At 48.6% G+C, this 21,558-nt stretch overlaps 1 protein-coding gene and 1 long non-coding RNA gene across 2 annotated transcripts; one reads left to right on the top strand and one right to left on the bottom strand.

The window, feature by feature from the left end:
• The first annotated feature begins 6,981 nt into the window (after positions 1-6,981).
• On the top strand, positions 6,982-12,465 carry LOC125932903 (uncharacterized). The gene is made up of 4 exons (XR_007460786.1): positions 6,982-7,655; positions 11,401-11,554; positions 11,694-11,878; positions 12,076-12,465. It is a non-coding gene; the product is annotated as an uncharacterized LOC125932903 (long non-coding RNA).
• Positions 12,466-17,592: 5,127 nt separating this feature from the next.
• HPS6 (HPS6 biogenesis of lysosomal organelles complex 2 subunit 3) lies at positions 17,593-20,316 on the bottom strand. The gene has a single exon (XM_049645594.1). The coding sequence runs from the start codon at positions 20,142-20,144 to the stop codon at positions 17,736-17,738; it is 2,409 nt and encodes an 802-aa protein (XP_049501551.1). The 5' UTR covers positions 20,145-20,316; the 3' UTR covers positions 17,593-17,735.
• Positions 20,317-21,558: the final 1,242 nt, after the last annotated feature.

Genomic DNA, 21,558 nt, shown 5'->3' with positions numbered 1-21,558 from the left:
GGTTCATGAGGTTGAGCCCCGCATTGGGCTCTATGCTAACAGCCTGGAGCCTGCTTGCCATCTCTCTCTCTCCCTCTCTCTCTGCCCCTCTCCTGCTCATGCTCTCTTGCTTTCAAAATAAATAAATAAACTTTAAAGTGTATAATTCAGTGGATTTTAGTATATTCATAGTGTTGTACAACCAGCACCACAGCGATATTTTAAAACATCTTCATCACTCCAAAAAGAAAACCATACCCATTAGTAGTCACTCAACATATCCTGCCCACTGTTCCAGCTGCAGGCAACTACTGATCTACTTTATGTCTTTATAAATTTGCCTATTCTGGACGTGTCGTATAAGTGGAATTATACAATATATAGTCTTTTGTGACTAGCCTCCATCACTTATCATGTTTTCAAGATTCACCCATATTGTAGCATGCACCAGAATTCCATTTCTTATTATTGCTGAATAATATTCCATTGTATGGATATACTACATTTTATTTATCCATTTATCAGCTGATGGACATTTGGGTTGTTTTCACTTTTTGGCTACTATGAATAATGTTGCTGTGAACATCCATGTACACATATTTGTGTAGACACATATTTTGATTTCTCTTGAGCATATACCTAGGAGTGGAATTGCTGGGTCGTATGGTAAGTCTATGTTTAACCTTTGAGTACCTGCCAGATTGCTTTCCGAAGTGGCTGTGCCATTTTACATTCCCATCAGCAATGTATGAAAGCTCAAATTTCTCTATATTCTCCTCAACACTTGTTAATTTTGTCTTTTTAATTATAGCCATCCTGGAGTGTGCTCAGTGGTATCTTACTGTACTTTTGATTTGCATTTCCCTGGGTGACTGATGATGCATCTATCTTGTCATTCTTGCTAGACATAGGTACATCTTCTTTGGAGAAATATCTATTCATACCTTTTGCCCATTGTTAATTGAGTTGTTTTTCTATTATTGAGTTTTAAGAGTTCTTTATATAGTCTGGACACAAGTCTTTTTCAAGATATATGATTTACAAATATTTTCTCCCATTCTGGGGGTTGTCTTTTCACTTTTTTTTTTCTCAATATTTTTCTTTATTTTTGGGAGAGCACAAGCGTGGGGGACGGCAGACAGAGGGGGACAGAGGATCAGAAGCAGGCTCTGCGCCGACAGGCTGACAGCAGACAGCCAGACACAGGGCTCAAACTCATGAACTGCAAGATCCTGATCTGAGCTGAAGTCATGCTCAACAGGCTGAGCCACCCAGGTGCCCCTCGCTTTTTTGAGGGTGTCTTTTGAAGCACAGGTTGTATACCTTGATGAAATCCAAATGATCATTTTTTGTTTACTGTTGCTTGTGTTTTTGGTGTGCTTGGTAAACTTTGTATTGAAGTATAACATACAGAAAAGTACACATATCATACATGTACAATTTGACAATCTTCTCAAACTGCACACACTCTGTAACCAGCGCTGACAGCGAGAAGTAGAACATTACCAACGCCCCAGAAGTCTTCCTCATGACCCTTCTCTTCCAAGGGTAACCACTGTATTGATTGTTAACCCCATGACTGGTTTTGCCTGTTTTTAAAATACATAAATGGGATCATACGGAAGAAGCAGAGATGTTCAACAGTCTTAATGCTGGGAAAGATGTGAAGAGACTAGAATATCATACACTTTGAGTGAGCTAATCTCTCAGAAAAGCAACTTGTGTTAATGTGCACATCATTTGACCCATTAGTTCCATTTCTGGGAACCACAGCATCACTTGTAATACAGAAAATTGGGAAACTTCAGACAGTGATGGGTAGGAGAATGGCTTGGTTAACTCAGACATCCTAATAGTGGAATGCGACACAGCCATCAGAATTATGTTTACCAAGAGGTTAAAAGAATGTGAAAAAAAAAAAACCACTTATGATAAATGTTAACTGAAAAAGTAGGATAAAAACTAGTGGCTATAATTATGTAAAAAGGCCTATGCCTTGGAAAAACACATGGGAAGAATGTACAATGGTCGTAATAAGATGATTGGATTCTTTATTAAAAAAATATATTTTTTAATGTTTATTTATTTTGAGAGAGAGAGAGAGAGCACAAGCAGTAGAGGGGGAGAGAGAGAATCCCAAGCAGGTTCTGTGTTGTCAGCCACCCAGGCTCCCCACATGAACCGGGAGATCATGACCTAAGCCAAAATCAAGAGTTAGACACTTAACTGACTGAGATACCCAGGCACCCCAAGATGATTGGATTCTAACTGAATTTTTCTTCTCTTTGCTATTTTCAAATTTCCTTGAATGTACTCATGCTACCTTTCTAACAACACTAACCACAAAAGAGACAGACTCCTGGTGGGAAGTAACAAAGACCTGATTAGAGCTGAATTAGGGCACCTGTGGTAGGACTGGGTCAAGAAGGAGGAGAATAGATACAGTGTGGCTGCTCACTAAATATGGGGAGTGATGAGTGGGAAGGATGGAAGGCAACTGTTGAGGTTTGGAGGAACTGAGAGGACACAGATGTCAGGAAGTAAAACAGGGATCCTTGGAGTGAACACACCGCAGTGGTTCAGAGCATGGGCTTTTGCTATAGTTGCCGCTGTTTTGGATCCTTGCCCATCCACTTATAGGTAACCAAACTGAACAAGTTATTTAACCTCTTGGAGCCTGTTTCCTCATGTCTAAAATGGGCATCATAACAGCACCTCTTAGAGGATTGTTAGGGGGATGAATTGACAAGAGAGTCTAGAAAATGCCTGGTACACAGTAAGCTTTCAATAAAGATGAGCCATTTGATATGCCCAGAAGTCTGGGAGATTGGGGGTGGGGAGGGTGGGTAGTGGCTAGGACTTCTCTGTCCCCATCACCCGTCAGATCAGACATAGTCCCTCCACTTTCCCTCTCCCAGCTAGCTCATTGCCAGGAGGTTGCCCTAGAGGATGCTTCGAGGCCCACAGAAGTGGGAATGGATGGGACCCTGAAATGGGACATGTGGGAGGACTGGAGTAGAGGATAGTAGAGTTGGGAACTAGGAAATTGTGAATTACATTGGATAGTCTAGCAACAAAGCAGCAGGGTTCTGGAACACCCCACTATCCCATGTCAGGGCATTAGGATGCTTTCTGGATGGTGTAAGGAAGGAGCACTGGGCAGACTGTCCCCTCTTTCCTCAACAGGTGCTGGCTAATTGGGTCCATTCTGCCTCATCACTCTGCCTCCTCCCCCACCTAGACCTAAACTTGCTGACAGCATAAAAAACAAGGACAGCCAGTGGGACATCTACAGGAAGATAAAGGGAGCTCTGGCCTCCAGAGGCCTCCCCTGCCACCGCCCTTCCCTGCCCTGCACACACAGGACGTAGGACTATGAGGAGCTACCCAGATGTCTGGCTGAAGGCTCAGACCACATTCCCTCCTATCTTTCTCCCAGGTCTTGAAATCTGAGGCTGGCTACATAACTGGGCCTGGCATTTGCCTTCATCTCCAGTCTGGTGCTCTTCCTATCTGATTTCAGCTTGTCTGGCTGCTCTGTGAGTTCTGCAGGGCTGTTTGTTCTATCAGTCCAGTTCCCAGCACCACCTGCCTGCCTGCTTCCTGGTGGCCATGACCATACTCCTTTTGCTTGTTGCCCTTCCCTTACCCAGTGTCCACCTCTCCTATCCAAAAGCTGGTTCCTGAGGCCAGAAGCCACCTCTGGTCTCCTCAGAGAGATCCCATCCTAACCCGTGACTCTGCCATACCTTGTGCAATTTGCTCCTCACTTTGACTATCTGGGCCTCATTCCTCCAAGAACCACCCACTTTCATTACCCAGAGCTCCCCAAACCCAACTCCTGCCCATACCCTGGTTCTTCTCATTTGCCTGTGACCCTTTTCCATTTTCCTTCATCCCTGACTCCCCATCTCCTCCCTTCCCCTCCTAACTCCCTCACCTCCACCTATCTTCTACCCCATTCTCCTCTCCTGATTCTCTGAACCTCTCTGCATTATGACCTGGCCTTGAGTTCTTTTCCCCTTGTCCTCCTGCCTTATCTCCCCAGGGGCTAGAACATCTGCAGCTTCATAAGCAATAGGCAGCTGCATGAGGTCATTTCCTACGGTGGCTACTCCTTCAGAAACAACATGTAAAACCTTCCTTCCTCCCCAAGTCCATCCTCCAGACTCAACTCTCCCTCTCCCTCCACCCTTGGGAGTTTCCCTTGGTGTCCCAGACTCAGATCCCATCCCCATTCCAGAATCCCAGCCTCCTGGAGAGCCTCATCACACTCAGATTCCAGGCATCACAGTCACAGATGTAAGACCCCAGCCCATCCAATCTCATTTCTCTGTCCCTTTTCCCTAGGGATCATTTTTGGTCAGGGAAACGCTTTCCCTCAAACTTCTCCTTATTCTTGGTATCCTGATCTTATTCCTTTTACCTCCTAGGACATGGATATAAACACTTTCTATGGATGGGATCTCATCAGAAAAGTCCAATCCAACCTACTAGGCAAAGTGGAGGCAGCCTGCAGTGGAACTAGGAGGGTTGAGGAGTTCTAGTGGTGTGCTATCATCCTGTCGCCCCGAGACTTCAGGTCCTTGCTGGGGGATCAACATTAGATTGCCCTCCATGGTCATCTTCATTAAGTGTTTTTTTGTTTTATTTTGTTTTGTTTTGTTTTGTTTTGTTTTGTTTGTTTTTCAACCCCACCAAGCAATTCTATGACACCAGCTGGGTGTCCTACAGTTCAACTCAATTCTGATGCCATCTCACTGAAGATAGTATCAGATCCCACAGATTAAGGGTTTGGTCCCACAAGACTGCCCCCCCCCCCCCACTTCAGACACCAGGCAAAAGTCTAGGTTGTTAACCTGTGCTTCTGATGGACTGGCTATACTTAATGTATTTTATTTTATCTTAAAATAAGCTCTTTACCCAGCATGGGACTTGAACTCATAACCCTGAGATCAAGAGTTGTATGCTCTGTGGACTGAGCCAGCCAGGCCCTCCCATCCTTTTTTTTTTTTTTTTTTTTTTTTAATACCTAGAAGACTAAATATAAATTGGATATTCCCATGATCCTCTCTCCAGTTTGACTAATTTGCTAGAGTGGCACACAGGAAACCAGTTTACTTACTAGATTACCAGTTTATTGCAAAGGATATTAAAGGATATGAATGAACAGCCAGATAAAGAGATACATAGGGCAAAGTCCAGAATAGTCTGGAACACAAGAACTCTGTCCCTGTGGAGTTTGGAGTACATCACCTTCCTGGCACAAAGATGCATTCCAGTTCACCAAACTAAAAGTAATGGAGGCTTCATTACTGAGGTGTGATTGATTAAATCATTGGCCATGAGTGACTGATTCAACCTCCAGTTCCTCATCCTCCCCTAGTGGTGGTGGGGGGGGGAGGTGGGGGGGGGGACCGAAAGTGCCAACCTCCAGTCACTTGGCTGGTTCCCCTGGCAACCAGCCCTCAGCCTTAGGTACTTTCCAGAAGTCACCGCATTAACATAAACTCAGGTGTAGTTGAAAGAGGTTTGTTATGAATCTCAAGACACATTTACTGCTCTTTATCACTTAGGAAATTCCAAGAGTTTTAGGAGCTCTGTGCCAGAAATGGGGACAAAGACCAACTATGTATTTCTTTTTATATATTAGATTATCAGAGCATCAAAAGCTGGTGCTGGAATCCTTGTTTGAGCTGATTGAAAATGAGAGGGATGGGTTTGGGGAGTGGCTGTGAGTGGGTGAGCGACCCAAAGCAGACTCAGGAAAAAGAAGGCCCACGCTGGTGACAGTCAGGACACCCTAGCTGGAAGAACAAATGCTTGGGAGGGAGGCATAGCTATTAGGTTTGAATCTTGCTTTAACCACAATGGAGCTGCATCATGGGCTTTAACTGAGGGCCAGTACAGCTATGTGCACTGAGCAGAGAGCCATTCCATTTTATTTTAAATTAATTAATTAAAAATGTTTTCATTTATTTTTGAAAGAACCCGTAAGTGGGGGAGGGGCAGAGAGACAGGGGACAGAGGATCCAAAGTGGGTGCTGCCCTCACAGCAGTGAGCCCAATGAGGGGCTCACACTCACGAACTCATGAACTGTGAGATCATGACCTGAACTGAAGTTGGATGCTCAACCAACTGAGCCACCCAGGCACCCCATGAGCCATTCCATTTTAAATAACTGGCCGGGCGAGAAGGAAGATGGCATCATACTAAGTGTGAGTTCATTGATTCAAGCATTTTCCACACAATATGGACCCTAAAAGCAAGCCAAATTCCAAATCTGGTGCTTAAGCTTTGAAACAGCAATTGGTTCCAAACTAGCTGAGGGGGACTTATTGAGAGGTTGGCTTTACTTTATGGATGATTTAAGGAATGTTCATGTTTTAACTATATTCAATTTTTGACCAATACATTGACTTTAGAACCTAACCCCTTTGTATGATACAATTCTGCCGTACTTTGTGAACTTTTCTCAGTCACTTAACCTCCAAGCCTCAGTTTCCTTCTGTGTAAAACAGAGTTAGAGAAACTGACCTTAGAGATCCCTGAGTTTCCTAACTATGAGTACCTTCCAAGTGCTATGTATAGAATTTACAATTTACAGTAGTTTTTGCCATATTCATTCTCTCTTTTAATCCTCAAAACTATCCTATAAGGCAGATACCATTACTTTTCCTATTTTGTGACTGAGGAAGTTTAGGCTCAGAGAGGTTATAAAAGTTATTTAGGGTTACACACACAGGCAATAGGTGGTGAAGGCAGGATTAAATCCCTGTGAGTCTCCACAAGGAGACTCCAGGGAATCTCCAGGTACACTTCAAACAGTTCAGAGTGCATGAAAGGGTAGAGGAATGCCACAAATCTGAGTGGGCAGGCAGGCTCTCTTGAAGGTCAGGTCTAATTAAAATGGAGGGATGTAATTTTACATGTACCTGTTTTGGTTTACATATCTCAATGCTCTTAGTCTTTTGTTCATACACCTTAGGGACTTCTTCCCCAAGTCCAAAGTTAAAATTCTAGGGCATTCCACTCATGGCTGGGGGATCCTATCCTGGAGCTGAATTACCCACATCCCTGGGGGAAGAGGAAGGGCACTGGCCTAAAGCCTGCAGACCCGTCTCCTTTATAGTCCTGGCTCTTGCTTATTATCCAGGGATCCAGCTTGTCAGTTTGCAGCTTAGTTTTCTCATCTGTAATGTGGGCACCATAACCCCTGTCCTGTGGGCTTTAGATGTTAGGGACATGAGATGAAGTGACTGATAGGGAGGTCCTTTGACATGTAAAATGCTCTCCCATTGTGTGTGTGTGTGTGTGTTTGCGCACTGGGAAGGGTGGAAGTTATCCAAGGAGTCCCCAGGATTGTGGCCTCAGCTTGGCCTGGCAGAGCAGTACCTTCCTGGGCGGAGGTCAAAGCCAGGTCCTTTTCCCACGGTCAACACCAAGGCCTGGGTCCTCTTTGTTGTTCCTGGCTCCTCTCCTAGCAACCAAAGTTTCAAAGAAGGTTCTGCAGAGCAATGGGGACCTTGTCTCTTAGCTTCCTAAGAAGAGGGACCAGTTGGACTAAGAGTTCAGATCCTGGGCAGCAGCATTAGACCACCTTGGGCAAGTGCAGGGAGCAGCTCTGCCAGCAAGTCAAGTTCATGGCCTAAGGCTTGACCTCAGCCTTAGCCTGGTGAGGAGTCTCCTGCAATTATCTCCCTTTCTTGCTGTCATGACTGACACAAAAAGGATAGCCTCCACCCAAATTATACACCTCATCCTTAGAGAGACCTGATCTCATCCTTTGGATGTATATTAACTTTCTAGAGTTGCTGTAACAAATTAACTGTAAACTTTGTTGCTTAAAACAACAGGAATTTATTCTCTCACAGTTCTAGAGGCCAGAAGTTCAAAATCAAGGTGTCCACAGGGTTGGTTTGTTCTGGAGGCTCTAAGGGAGAATCTATCCTATGCCTCTTTCCTAGTTTCTGGTGGCTGGGAACAATCCTTGGTGTCCTTTGGCTTGTAGACCTATTACTCTGATCTCCGCATTTGTCTTTACATAGGCTTCTCCTTCTCTATCTCTGTGGTTTCTCCTTTTCTGTCTTAGGAGCCTACTTCCCCTTGGATTTAGGGCCTATCCTGGCCTAGGATGATCTCCTTTTGAGATCCTTACCTTAATTACATCTGCAAGGACACTTATTCCAAATAAGATCACATTCTGAGGTTCTCAATAGATGTATCTTTTGGGGACCAGGGTTCGACACAATGCAAGTGCCTCCAATTTAATTTCTCTGAAAGGAGAAATCTGTCTCTACTTTAAGAAGCTCCTTTATGATGGTAAAGACCTTTAATTCCCAGCCTGGTCCCCACAGAGCCTTTAAATTGAAACAGGTGTACAAATGCTGGTGGGCAGGGAAGGGTCAGCATCAGCGGAATCCAGACCGCTGTTCTCTATAGAACAGAATGAATGCATTGTGTCCAGTTCATGTCAGGATTTGGAGCGGGGAGGGCAGAGGAGTTTCTGCCTCAAAGGCTAGTGAGGCAAGCAGGGTGCCTGGTTCCAGTTTTGCCCACTCCCGTTTGTCTTCTGCTAGCTCCCAGATGTTAATGAACTAATATCATTGTTAAACACTTTTTTGAAAATGAACCCCCATATGATCATAAAGTGGGACTGAGAGGTGTTTCACTATGCTAGGGAAGCCATCAGGGTGAATCCCCCAGAAGGATCCTTTTTTGAATCCTAAGCTAGCTCTCTAAGCTCTGCATTTTCTTTTCTTGCAAGGGCCTAACAATTCAGATTCATTCTCTCTCTCTCTCTCTCTCTCTCTCTCTCTCTCTCTCTCTCTCCTCTCTCTCTCTCTCTCTCTGTCTCTCTCTCTCTCAGGATTCTCTTCCTGAACCAAGAGCCATGCAAGGCTTGTTCATCCTTCATGCCCACTTTCTTCCCTCCTACAGGCTGGAAGAGCCTCAGCCTGCCGACTGTATACCCATTCTCCAGGCGTCTCACGCCTCTAGAGCGGATGCTGAGTGGGGCACCACACTCATTGCTTCCCCTGTTAACATCTCTCTAAAGACAATTGCATGGCATCTTCCTTCTAAATGTTGTATGGTTGATCCTGTGGGGGAAGAGACCCAATGCTACCAAGTTACCAGTCTGGGGAAGGTTTGAAACTTTCAGAAACCTGGAGAACTTCTCTAGCCCTGGTCCACAGAATGAAAGGGCAGCCAGCAGCCTGGCTCTGTCTCCTCTCCTCTTAGGTCGGCTTGAAGATATCGACCAGGGCGACCACTCAGTTTTCTCCTTATCTCTGAAATGGCTGAAACTGAGCATCTCCCAATTGTTATTCTCACCTCTGTTTCCTCAGTCTCATGCAGGAACAGCCCCCTTAGGGAAAGATTTTTAAAAGAGCCACTAAGCACAAGGGATCTCATTCTGAGGAGGTCCTAGTAGGGTCAACTCCTAATTCCCCCTTTCCTAGAATTAGTCACGTGGATTTGGAATCAGAGAAACTTGGAATACCATTAGGGGACCCACAGTTTCTCTGTAGCATCCCAGAAATAGTGGACAAGGAGGCACAGACATTGTGGCAGATGTGGAATGGGCTACCCCCCCCCCCCCCCCCGGCTCCAGATCCTACTGTTGTACCACCACCCCATTTGTGAATACCCAGCTGGAGGATATTGGGACATCAACAGTTTATTATACAGAGGATTTACTGCATTCAATTTTGAAGAATTTCAGGGCGCTGGTGGAATCAGTGGGTTTGACCATCAGTATACACAAGCTTAAAATCCATGACTTTGAGAGACTGAGGAATGATGTGAGATAGGTGAGGAACGGAAAGGGGTGGCCAGGGCTTGACAGGGTGGTGATGGAGAATAGAAGCTGGGGGACAGAGCTGGGAAGGACAGAGCAGACTTAGGACTGAGAGTTGCTCTCCTTTTGCTATCTTGATGGCTCTTTGGCTGTCCCCACCCACATGACCCCTTGAGCTCTGCTTCCAAAATACTGTTCACAGGAGAAGAAATGGATTGACCACAGATTCTCTTCCTGGCTTTCGCTCATGCCGAGCACAGGAACCCTGTTTGAGTTAAGGGTCTGACTGCTGATAATTAAGCGGATGATGGACAAGACTAACAGGAACAACAAATATGGAATCAAGAGCCTACTCCTACCTTCAGTTAAACTTGTCATTAAAACAAAACATACAACCCCTCAAGGTCTCAGAAATATCTAGGGTCACCTGAGAAGGTGCTGCATTCTGCAAGGAAAAACTTTTATTGGAGAAGCCACAAAATTCTAGGAAATCCAACCCATGTTTGCCACGCTGTCTGAGTGTCCTCTAGTTTGATCCCTTTTGGCCATACACTTCCAAACTTTCTACTTTGGAGCCATTCCATCTCCTCTCCTGAAGCAGCCCTTCCCTTATACCCTGTAAAGGCCACCTTATGTCCTTCCCTTTCCCAACATTTACATGGGAGACCTACTTGCCGGGGAACTCTCTAGGGCCTGATCAGTATAATAGATGGGGAAAGTGGGTCACTGATGTATCCTTTCTCCCTCTGCTAAGCTCCTCATAAATTTTTTTTTAAAACTTTTATTGTTAATTTTTTTTAAGTTTTATTTATTTTTGAGACAGAGAGAAACAGAGCATGAATGGGGGAGGGTCAGAGAGAGGGAGACACAGAATCTGAAACAGGCTCCAGGCTCTGAGCTCTCAGCACAGAGCCCGACGCGGGGCTCGAACTCACGGACCGCGAGATCGTGACCTGAGCCGAAGTCGGCCGCTCAACCGACTGAGCCACCCAGGCGCCCCTCCTCATAAATTTTGTATCCCACACTAACCCTCCACTATCCCTAAAGGGGTCATGAGAACAGTGAGCGAATCTAGGTAGTGATGAGTGGTCACTTGATTTGGACAATGGTCCCCTTTGGACAATGATTTCAGTTACATCCAGGTCAGTGTCCTGGGCCAAGGCCGGCACACTGACCTGGCTCTGGATCCTGTCTGCCCCTCTAACTCCTCTCAGCCTTTCATTCCTTTCCCCCCACTGTAGCCTTCCAATCCCAGCATCAAGGCTCTGTCCACCTCTGCTGGGGAAACCCTGTCCTTTCATTTCAAGGCTCCAGGCTGCTCCCGGAGCCAGCATAGGGCTGTTTCTGGAAGCAATGTCCACTTCTCCCCATTTTTCCTCACTACAAACCAAAGATAATAGAGACTTTGGGATCACTTCATGTCACTTTGGAATCAGGTTGCTGAAGCCTGAAGACCTGAGACTTATGAAAGCCCTGGGCAGTCTGCTCCTCCAGAACCTTCAGCTGAGTTGGGGGGTGGGGAGCAGGATGAGGTGGGCCATCCTCATTGGAGAAGGTCACCCTCTCATTCCCCTTCCCTGGATCATCCCAGCTCCTCCCTTTTTCCTTTATTTACCAGATAATGGAAAACTCAGAGATCAGACCTAGACCAGCTGTCTTGCTGGCCCTACACTTTGGTTATAATTCTGGCAAGAGGCTCCAAGAGACGCCCCTAACTGCCCCTTCCTCAATCCTCACACCATTCACACTGAGAGCTTCCTCTGCTCCCCAGAGTAAGTGCGTTTCCCTGCCTCTCCCAGGCCTCTCTCCCCATTCACATCTGTCTGTCTCCTGGTCCAATCCCATCCTCCAGTCCCACCCTCTTGCTCATCTCTCTGACTGTCTCTCCTTATCTTTGTTCTTGCTCCAAAGCAGAGACTTCAGAGCCAGACCCAGGCCTTCCCTCTGGCAATTAGAGGAAAAGCTGTTCCAAGACTTCTACCTACAACTTGTGAGTGACTCTGGCCACTCAGCCATGATCTCACGGCCTGATTCAACCACCTTCCCCACCTGAATTTTTGTTACTGACAGAAATGGGGACCCATGCGGGTAACAGTGTAAGTAAGCACAGTATGCAATTCACACCATCTATTAGCTATGAAATTGTGATTCTTGAAAAAGTTTTTATTTGGGGAGATTCACCTCCATTTCACATTTTGTGCATAAAGTAAAACTATTGATTTTGAATAAGGCCTGACATGTTATTCCTATATTTCAAATTCATATAAAATATAACCTTTCTGTGCTTTCCCAGGAAACTCTGCTGTGTCTTCAACTTCCTCCCCAGTTGGACTAAATTATCCAGGTCAGGCTGGCAGTGTTCCAGTCCTAGAGAGGAAGCATTCTGGCAACTCAGGACCTCTTCTGAATGATACTATCCTATTACAAGTCCAAGGTAGTCCTTTCTCCTTCCATGATTTTGCTCCCTGAATTCTACCCTGATCTTCTCGTCCTTCTCCTTCTTAATTTACCACCTCCAGAGGCTTCCTTAGTCCTTAGTCAATAAATGGGCAAGCGTGTGCATGTTTGAAGGTAATGAGGAGGAGATGGCGATGATAAGAGTAACCACCAGGGGGAGCCTGTGCCTAAGAAGACACTTGACTAGAGGCATAAGGGGGCCACTCAGGACTTTTCTTCCCTTTTTTCCAGAGCAGTAAAGCTGCCAGGCATTCCAGCTTGAGGGGCGGGGGGGGGGGGGGGGGGGGGGGGGGCTCCCTATGGACCTGGGGGTCCAGAGCTGCCCCCTTCTCATTCTCTGACTCCCTCTCTTTTTCTGACCACGCAGAGAATTGTGAACCAAATTCTGGTACATCTGCACATTTCCTAAGGACAAGTTCCCTGATGGCCATGTTCAATGTGGGAATTAATCCTCAGGTTTTTTTTTTGTTTGTTTGTTTGTTTTACCTCACCCTACAACCCCCACTAGTCCCTGCCACCCATCCCTCCCTGAAAACCTCACTGACCCAGGCTTTCCCACTACCTTCCTTTCTTGGTTTAGGGATCAGGGGGCCCTGGGTAGTACAGTGACATCCATTCCTTCCACCTTCACCCCAACTCCCAAGATAGGCCTGGTTCAGTGACTCTCCCCACCCCCACCCCACACGGCCCTATTGCCCCAGGTAGTCTTATTCTTCCTTCAGATCCAGCTGACCTATTTCCATCAATTTCAGGTCTGGGTCAACCAAACAGTGAGTCTGGCCTATGGGAAGAAGGGAAGAAAGTCAGAGAATCCCTAAAGCCTATAAACTAATCCCTTCTCACCCTGGGCCATAGGGACCAGTCAGTTCCTGCATCTATGATCAAAGTTACTATGCCCCTGGTACTGTGATGCATGCTGAGGATACAAAAATACAAATAACCATGGTCTTGGCCTTCTAGGAACTTATATACTAATCAGGGAGACAAATAACTAGGAAATCACAAGATAGTTTGATAAATGCTGTTTTAGAAGTATGTACCAAGAACTGTGGGGGAACAGGAGAAGGTGCAACTAAATCTATCAGGGGTAAGTAGAGAAGTCTTAGGAGATGGGGTGACATTCGAAGCATATGTTAAAGGGTTTAGGCGAGGCAGAGAAGAGAGTGAAAACTTGGTAAGCACGAGACAGAGTGAAGGGGAATTTGGTGAGTTCAAGGAACTACAAATAGTTCAAAGCATAATATATTCTTCAGAGAGTGGGAGGAGGAAATGACTGGAGAGAAGGCTGGAAGGAGAGGCAGGGCCAGTTGTGAAGAAAGAGATGTGTTTGGCCTTTACATCGAATATTGAGCTTGATTAGATTTGCTTGTTATAGTACTCTGGACAAGCAAGGTTAGATTTGAGGAGACAGGGACACCACCTTGAAACCCACTGTGTTTTTTTTTTTTTTTAATTTTAAGTTTATTTATTTATTTTGAGAGAGAGAGAGAGAGAGAGAGAGTCGGAGAGAGAGGGAAAGGTAGAATCCCAAGCAAGCTCCACGCTGTCAGTGCAGAGCCCAACAACTCAGGGCTCAAACTCACCAATAGTAAGATTGTGACCTAAGCTGAAACGAAGAGTTGGACGCCTAACCAAGTGAGCCACCCAAGTGCCCCTGGAACCCACTGTTAATAGTCTCAGTGACAGGTGGCCAGGACCAGGCCTAGGGCTAGACTAGTATATGGGAGGAAAGCTGGAGTGGTTTGGACACTGGCTCACCCTAGACATGAGATCCAATTTCCTACAGGTCACATGGAGAAGGAGGGGTGGGGCTCTGGTCTTTCGCTTTTGTGGGCTGGAGAAGACGACGGTCGCTCTAGTCCTGTGGTCCGTCATTGGTGGCATAGAACCTGTAGTCTGTGTTCAAACAGTGGATCCCCTGGTGAGGGAGGGGAGGTATGGGGCTGGGGCTGGGAATATGGGTAGGCAGTAGGGAGATGAACAAGGGATTGGTCCCCATACATAAACAGATAGAGGAACCTGAGGCTTTGCTTTCTTTCCTTTGCCCAGACTGCATTCTGGTCTTGCCTACCTTTACCTTCACCTTCAATCTTTCTAGGGGCTACTGCCAAGTGAATGTCAGAGATCTCCAAAGGTGAGGCATCCCTGTGGAAATGCTCCTACCCTTGGTTTAGGGTCCTCTCCCTCACCTACTCAGCGACCTCAGGCCCTCCTGCCTCCTCCTGTCTAGGGGCTATGGACCTAGGACCTTGTCCACTGCTCAAAACCTTTAGCCCTAGAACTACCCTCTTTACCTAGATGCCCAAGATCAAAGACTTCACTCTTAGATCTCCCATTTCCCCAGGTCCCAACATCCTGTTCAGGGATCTTCTCTATCTCTGGCCCTAGAACACTCCCTACCCACCAAAGACCTCAGACTTGGGATCTCCATGTACCTATTCAGAGTCCTCTTACTCAGGAAGACCACACTGGGTTGTCTCTCTGATGACCTTCTCACACACTCCACCAGAACCCACACGATGATATCTACATCCCTAAGCTATTCTCCAAAGTCCTGACACATGGTTTGGGATCACTTGCCCCTCCTACACTGGAGGTAGGGCATAAACAAAGGCAAATAAGTGCCCAGTCTGTAAGAGCAGGTGAAATTTTCCATCTAAGCCTACTTTTCCCCTAGGAGTTTCCAAGCTGGGTAGTTCCCTACCTGAAGGCTCTTCTTGTGGGCGGCCCTGAGGAACTTCCTTGAGTCATACAACTCCAATGAAAAACCTGGTCCCCTTTTTCTGTCCATACCCCCAGGGGCCTACTAAGTATAATTCCTTCTCCTCTGAGCATGGATACCCAAGCCAAATCTTAAGCTGAGAAGAAACAACCATGAGTCAGCAGGATTGTGAATACAAAACAGATTCCCGCTTTTGTCCATTTCCAGCTTCTCTCTGGGGATCCAGAATGGGTCCAGCTTCAAAATGTAGAAAAGGAGGAGGAGCCCCTCCCAAGCAGGAAGGGGCTGAAGTAGAGGCCAAGGATGACCAGTCCCCAGTTCTGGGCCTCTGGGAAGAGCAGTGGCTTAAGGGCCGGTAGCTTGAGTCCTGATGTTGGTAGACAACCTTGCTTGAGGGTTAGGACAAAGGCCATCCAAGTCCTTGGATGAGGCAAAGGTATTATTCCTAGGCTTTAATGAGGCTGAGGAGCCATCTCAGGACTTGGCCATGCAGATGCGTCACCTCAGGACCTCCATGAAGCTGAAGAATATCAGTAGCCCTGGATAAGCTTGAGGGGCTGACCCCTTCCCAGAGAGACTGGGGAACCGTCCTTAATCCCATATGAGCCTAAGAGCAGAATCTAAGCTGTAGGTCTCAGCTGAGGACAAAGCTGATGGCAGTCCTTACCTTGGTCCCAAGCCTTGGACAAGGGATGGCTGGGGGCCCAGGAATGATGGTGAGTAAGCACTCAGCACCCAGGGGCCTACCCTAAGCCCAGAACCAGGCTGAGGGGTCACTTGGGTTCAAGTGGGGTTGGGGCAAAGACCTCTAGGGAGGTGGTCTTACTGACTAAATCCAGATAACAGATATCTGTGCTGGAGATGCTCTTGTTTCTCTGCTTAGGGAGTCAGCAGCAATGTGGGGCCCTCCAAGCAACCCCACTTCAATGCCTCTTGTTACTAGGCCAAAGGGCTCTGCAGGTAACTCTGTTGTCTGTGGCAAATCTTCCTCCCAACCAGGGGCTGCTCCAGGAATCCTGGGGGAGACAGGCATGGGCCCAGAGCCCATCACAGTTCCTACTTGGTTTCAGAAATCTTGGGGAAAGAAAGGGCACAGTTCTGCAGATCCCCGTCCTCACAACAGGTGAGAGAGCTAGCATTGAGCCAAAAATGAGAAGTGCATTCAAGCCCAAGCAGGTAGCAGCTACTGGATTGTATGGTGAGGTGATTCAAGTCTTAGAGTTGCTGCTTTCTAGTTGACTGACCTTGGTCAAGTAATCTTTCTAAACCTTTATTTCTTTACTTGTAAAATGGGGTTACTATTAGTACTTTTCTGATGAGGTTATTAGAAGCATTAAATGAGGGACTTTTAAAATGTTTATTTATGTTGAGAGAGAGAGTGAAAGAGGGAGAGAGAAAGTGAGCAGGGGAGGGGCAGAGGGAGGGAGAGAGAGAATCCCAAGCAGGCTTCATGCTGTCAGTGCAGAGCCTGACCTGGGGCTCGATATCAGGAATTGTGAGACTATGACCTGTACTAAAATCAAGAGTCAGATGCTCAACTGACTGAGCCACCCAGATGCCCCAAATGAGGGACTTTTTAAAGACCAATAGAGTGCCTGGCATATATTAAGTACTCATAAATGTCAATTACTTCCATTAATGGAAGTGACCAGTTTAGCCAACAAATTCAAATTCAACCACTCCCTCCATTACCCACAGCCCTCAGTTATTCAAAAACATACCAACCGTGTGTATATTTCTAGAGTGTTTTCCAACACCAACAACAAATTCTCTGTGGACTCCAATTGGGTGTCCTACATGTCAATTCAATTCTGACACTAACTACCTGGAGTTAGCACAGAACCCACAGATTAAGGGCTTAGTCCCATAAGACTGCCCCCACTTCAAATGCCAGTTGCAAGTCACTGGTACTTTCCATGCTATAAATTGGTTTGACAATTTGCTAGAATGGCTCACAGAATTCAGGGCAATACTTTAATTACGTTTACTAGTTTATTACAAAGGATACAACTCAGGGGTGCCTGGATGGCTGAGTTGGTTAAGCATCTGACTTTGGCTCAGGTCACGATCTCACGTTTCGTGGGTTCAAGCCCCATGTCCGGCTCTGTGCTAACAGCTCAGAGCCTGGAGCCTGCTTTGGATTCTGTGTCTCCCTTTGTCTCTGCCCCTCCCCCACTCATGCTCTGTCTCTGCCTCTCAAAAATAAATAAACATAAAAAAAAAAAAAGAATAACCCCCCCCAAAACGCAAAGGATATAATTTAGGAATAGCCAGATGGAAGAGATGCATAGGGCACAGTACAGGGTGGGAGTATGTGTGTGTGCAGCTCCCAAGTCCTCTCTGAGTAAGTCACCCTCCCAGCACCTTAATGTGCTTTACCAAATTTCCTCATTTGGGATTTTTATGGATTTCAATCTCTAGCCCCACTCCCCTCCCAGGATGTTGGGGATGGGGCTGAAAGTGCCAACCCTCTCATCACTTGGGTCTTTCAGGTGACCAGTCCCATCCTTAGGTTGGGTATCCCCACCCTAAATTACCTCATTAGCATATGTGCAGGTGTGATCTAAAAAGGCTCCTAATGAATAACAAAAGACTCCTATCACTTAGGAAATTCCAAGGGTCTTAGACGCTTAGACAATATTTAATACATATATATATTATGTATATATTTTTTAATTGTTCCAGAAGAGAAGAGTATTATTGCACGCAGAACTCCCACCCTGGTCCCTGCCAACTCCTAGGCACCTTCCCGACTGGTGTCCTAGAAATAATTTTTAGCCTGTGTCAGTCACACAGAGGCCCTGTCCAGATGGTGCCCAGGCCTCCAAGACTGGGTGGTCTGATGTCTGGAGGGTAGTCATGGGTCCCCGAGGTGGGGTGGGGGGTGGAGTGCCCGGGTCGCATAGGATGTCCTCATACAGGCTTAGAACCGGGCCCAAGGGCCGTCCTTGAGCCCCAGTCTGCTCCAGCAGGGCTCTGAGCAACCCCACAGTGAGAGGGGGCTCTGTTCCAGGCTTAGGGAATGGGGTGGGGGGCTCCAACTCATCTGGGAGGTGTGTCCGTATTAGAAGCAGGAGCTCAGCTGGAGTTAGGTCTGGTGGGCATAGGCGGCGAAGGTGGGGGAGATAAGCATCAAGTCGGCGGTGCCGGGCAAATTCGGCCAACAGCAGTTTGAAGATCTCGCTTCGAAGCAGGGGGCTGGAGGGGCCAAGGCCCAGGCCTGCCTCCAGGGCCCGCTGCCACTGCTCCTTTTGCACCAGCTGGCCCACAGCTTGGAGGACAGCTTTGGGCCGCCCACTGCCCAAGAGCAGCTCCAACTCCAGTGCCTCAGACCTGGTCTCCTCCTCACCCAGTACTGCCAGGGCTCGGCGATACAGGGGCAACCCTGGGCCCCCTGCCCCCCAGCCCGGCCCACCCTGCTGCTGTGCCAACTCCACAAAGGGTGGCAGCCATCGAGGCTCCAGCCGGCAGAGGCACTGGCACAGGAGTTCAAAGAGGGGCAGTATCCCATTGGGGGGTTCCTTTCCAGCTGAAGTACCCCCCAGTACCTTCTTCCACACATCAGGGGGAGCATGGGACCTCAGCCTGCCATTCCCATCTGGCTGGAGCTGCAGGGCCCTGAGGACTGCACCCCAGGCTGCTGTAGGAAGGGCTTGGAAAACAGTGTTGAGCTGGACCAGCTGGTCTCCCATCAACTCGGTCCTCAGCAAACGTGCCACTTCGTGCTCTGCCAGCTCAGTCCAGCCAGCCTCCTCATCATCCCCAGCCACCAGGTGGGCTTTGAGCTGATCTAAGGCCCGGTAATCTCGAAGCTCAGCCCTCAGTGTGGTCACTAGTGTAGATGGGGACACATGTCCCTGGAGAATGGAGGCCAGGGCCTGAGGCGCCCGGAATGTGCTGTTGTGTTTCAGTTCCTCTGGGGTAAGCTGGGCACCCCGTAGACTCCGCCGCTGGTAGTACTCGCAGGCCTCCTCAAACACCAGGTCTTCAGCTGAAGGCACTTCAAGGCCCTGTGGGGCTTCCCAGCCTACTCGAAACAAACCCAAGGCTGAAAGCAAACGAAGACCCCCTCGGGTCTCCAACTCTTCCTCATCCTCCATGCCAGGGGCTGGGGGTGCCAATAAATGTACTCGGTCTGTACTTAGGACCTTTCTCTCCAGCAGCTGCCCGCTGCCCATGTCCAGCAGCTCCAAAGTGGAGCCCAGCACACAGGCCAGAGTACCATGAAATGTTCCCAGTGCTGCAGACCCTGCCAGGCCTACAGGTGCCTCCTGCAGCGTGCCTACAGTCCGGGTACCACCATGGGTCTGCACCAGGCTCACAGTGCCCCTGAAGTCAAGCAATAGCAGGCCCTGGGGAGTTGGGGCCCAGGTATGTACAGTCAATGGCTTCATGGGGGACAGCAGCCCAGGAAGGCCTCGGAGCAGTGTCCGGAAGTCCCATGTGTCCCCTCGTACGGGATTCAGGCTCTTACAGTGGGAGAGGCCAAGATATGGGGCAACCACCATCACCTTGCCCTTGCCTGGGCTCCAAGTGAGCAGAATATGACCCACACCAGGCCAGGTGGTGGCAGTGGGCACCAGGAAGAGGTCCTTGCGGGAGGCCAGCAGCCCAAAAGAGGGGCAGTGGTGCAGCAAGACATGTGTGCGGCCCAGGTTGGTGCCGCCCTCTCCGTTGGGCTCCAGGGTTCGGAAGCACACGCAATGGCTGAAAGCAGCAGGCGGTCCCAGCTGGCCCTCCGCGCCAGCCTGACGCTCCTCGCACCACACCAGGCGGCCTCGGAGCACCGCCACGGCCACCACACAGGCTCCACCGGCTGGACACAGCTCGGTACTCCTCAGCAGCCGCCAGCCAGGCCCCACCCCGGCGCCCCACACCTCGGCTAGGCCACTCTCCCACACCAGGACCAGCGCCGGTCGCGCCGGCCACGGCAGGAAGAAGGCGTCTAGAGGTGAGGGGTGGCCAGCAGGCCAGGCACGCTCCAGCTCCGCGTCGGAGCCACGCACCGCCACCAGCAGCTGTGGGCACGGCGCCCCCGGGGATCGGAGGAGCAGCAGGTGGCGGCCGTCTGGGCTGCAGCGGACTTTTACGGCTGGGTCCGCGGCCAGCAACTCCCGGAGCCGGGCCGCGCCGCTGAAGTGGCTGAGATCCGAAAGCTGGCGCAGAGTCCCCATACGCTTCATGGTGCCGCCTGTGCCGGAGCACGCCCGGGCCTGGCCGCCCCGTGGGGCGAGGCTCGGCGCTCGGTCCGGGTTCCCGGGGGAGACAGAGCCGGGCTGAGACTTCCGTCCCCCGTCGATGAGGTGGGCCGACGCCAGGCCTGAGAGGCGGCTCCACACCGCCCCACCAGGCTAACTCATGGCTCCGCCCCGTTCACGCCCCGGCGGCGCGACCCCGCCCGCCAGGGGAGGAGCCACGGGAGTCTCGCGGGAGGGGGGCGGGGGGGTGGGAAATGAGGCTCCCGAGCACCCAAGGGTCTCAGTGCGTCCGTCCTTGTCAGCCCTACGCAAGCTCGTTGAGTCGGGATGTAGGCCCAATGCCCCAGGCCCCCAAGAAGCCAAGAGCCTTACTCAGGAATCTCCCAGTCTGAGCGAGCCCTGAAGTGAACATGTCATACTCCCAAGGCTTTTCTTCTCCCCCAAGCCTCTCTCTCACCCCAACTCCTTAATTCAGTTAGTCATGAAATTTTTATTGAGCACCTACTAAGTGCCCAGCTGACTAGATAGCCTTGAACCAAACAAAACTCCAACCTCACGGAATTGACAATCTAGTGGAAAATAATAACAGTTTAATATTTCTATGGCACTTGCTGTGTAACTCCCCCACCAACCCCCACCCAGCAACAAGCCCCTAGCACAGATACGGAAAATGGGATTTCAACCACAAGCAATCTGAATCCTGAGTCCTTGCACCATACCTCTTTACTATATCAACAATTTATCACCCAAACTAAGAATTTGCTAAAAATCAAAATTAAAGTATACTTAAAATTTTTTTTTTAATGTTTAATTTTGAGAGAGAGACCGAGCATGAGCAGGGGAGGGGCAGAGAGAGAGGGAGACACAGAATCCCAAGCAGGCTCCAGGCTCTGAGCTGTCAGCACAGAGTCGTAGGCGGGGCTCCACCTCACAAACCAGGTCATGAGATCATGACCTGAGCTGAAGTTGAACGCTTAATTGACCGAGCCACCCAGACGCCCCAAAACATACTTTAGAGGCACCAAGTGTATGTAATTTCTCTAGCAACACCTACACATTGATATGCAGGGGTCCTTTCCACCCCTGACTGCCTTCTCAGATGATGTGGTATTCCCCCTCCCTCCAAGTCCAGTCCCTCCTCATGAGTCTGCTTCTCCCTCCTTCCCCCAACAACTTCAGTGAGAATTTGCATCAGCCTCATTCTGTCCTCTTGGTCTCAGCATAGAAACACTCTCCAGTCTGTCCTTAGAACTCACTCTTTCATCCTCATCTCCCCACTACCACTACCACAGTGGCTTCCTCTCCTTTTCCCTTCAATCAAGTTTCTTGCAAAGATCCTCTAGCATTTGCTGCCTCCACTCTCTCTCCTTCTATTCATTCCTCAAACCACTACTTATCT

Source organism: Panthera uncia, chromosome D2 (genome assembly GCF_023721935.1).
Source record: "Panthera uncia isolate 11264 chromosome D2, Puncia_PCG_1.0, whole genome shotgun sequence".
Classification (NCBI taxonomy): domain Eukaryota; kingdom Metazoa; phylum Chordata; class Mammalia; order Carnivora; family Felidae; genus Panthera; species Panthera uncia.
The sequence above is the reverse complement of the archived record's forward strand: the minus strand, read 5'-3'. Positions and strand labels throughout refer to the sequence as shown.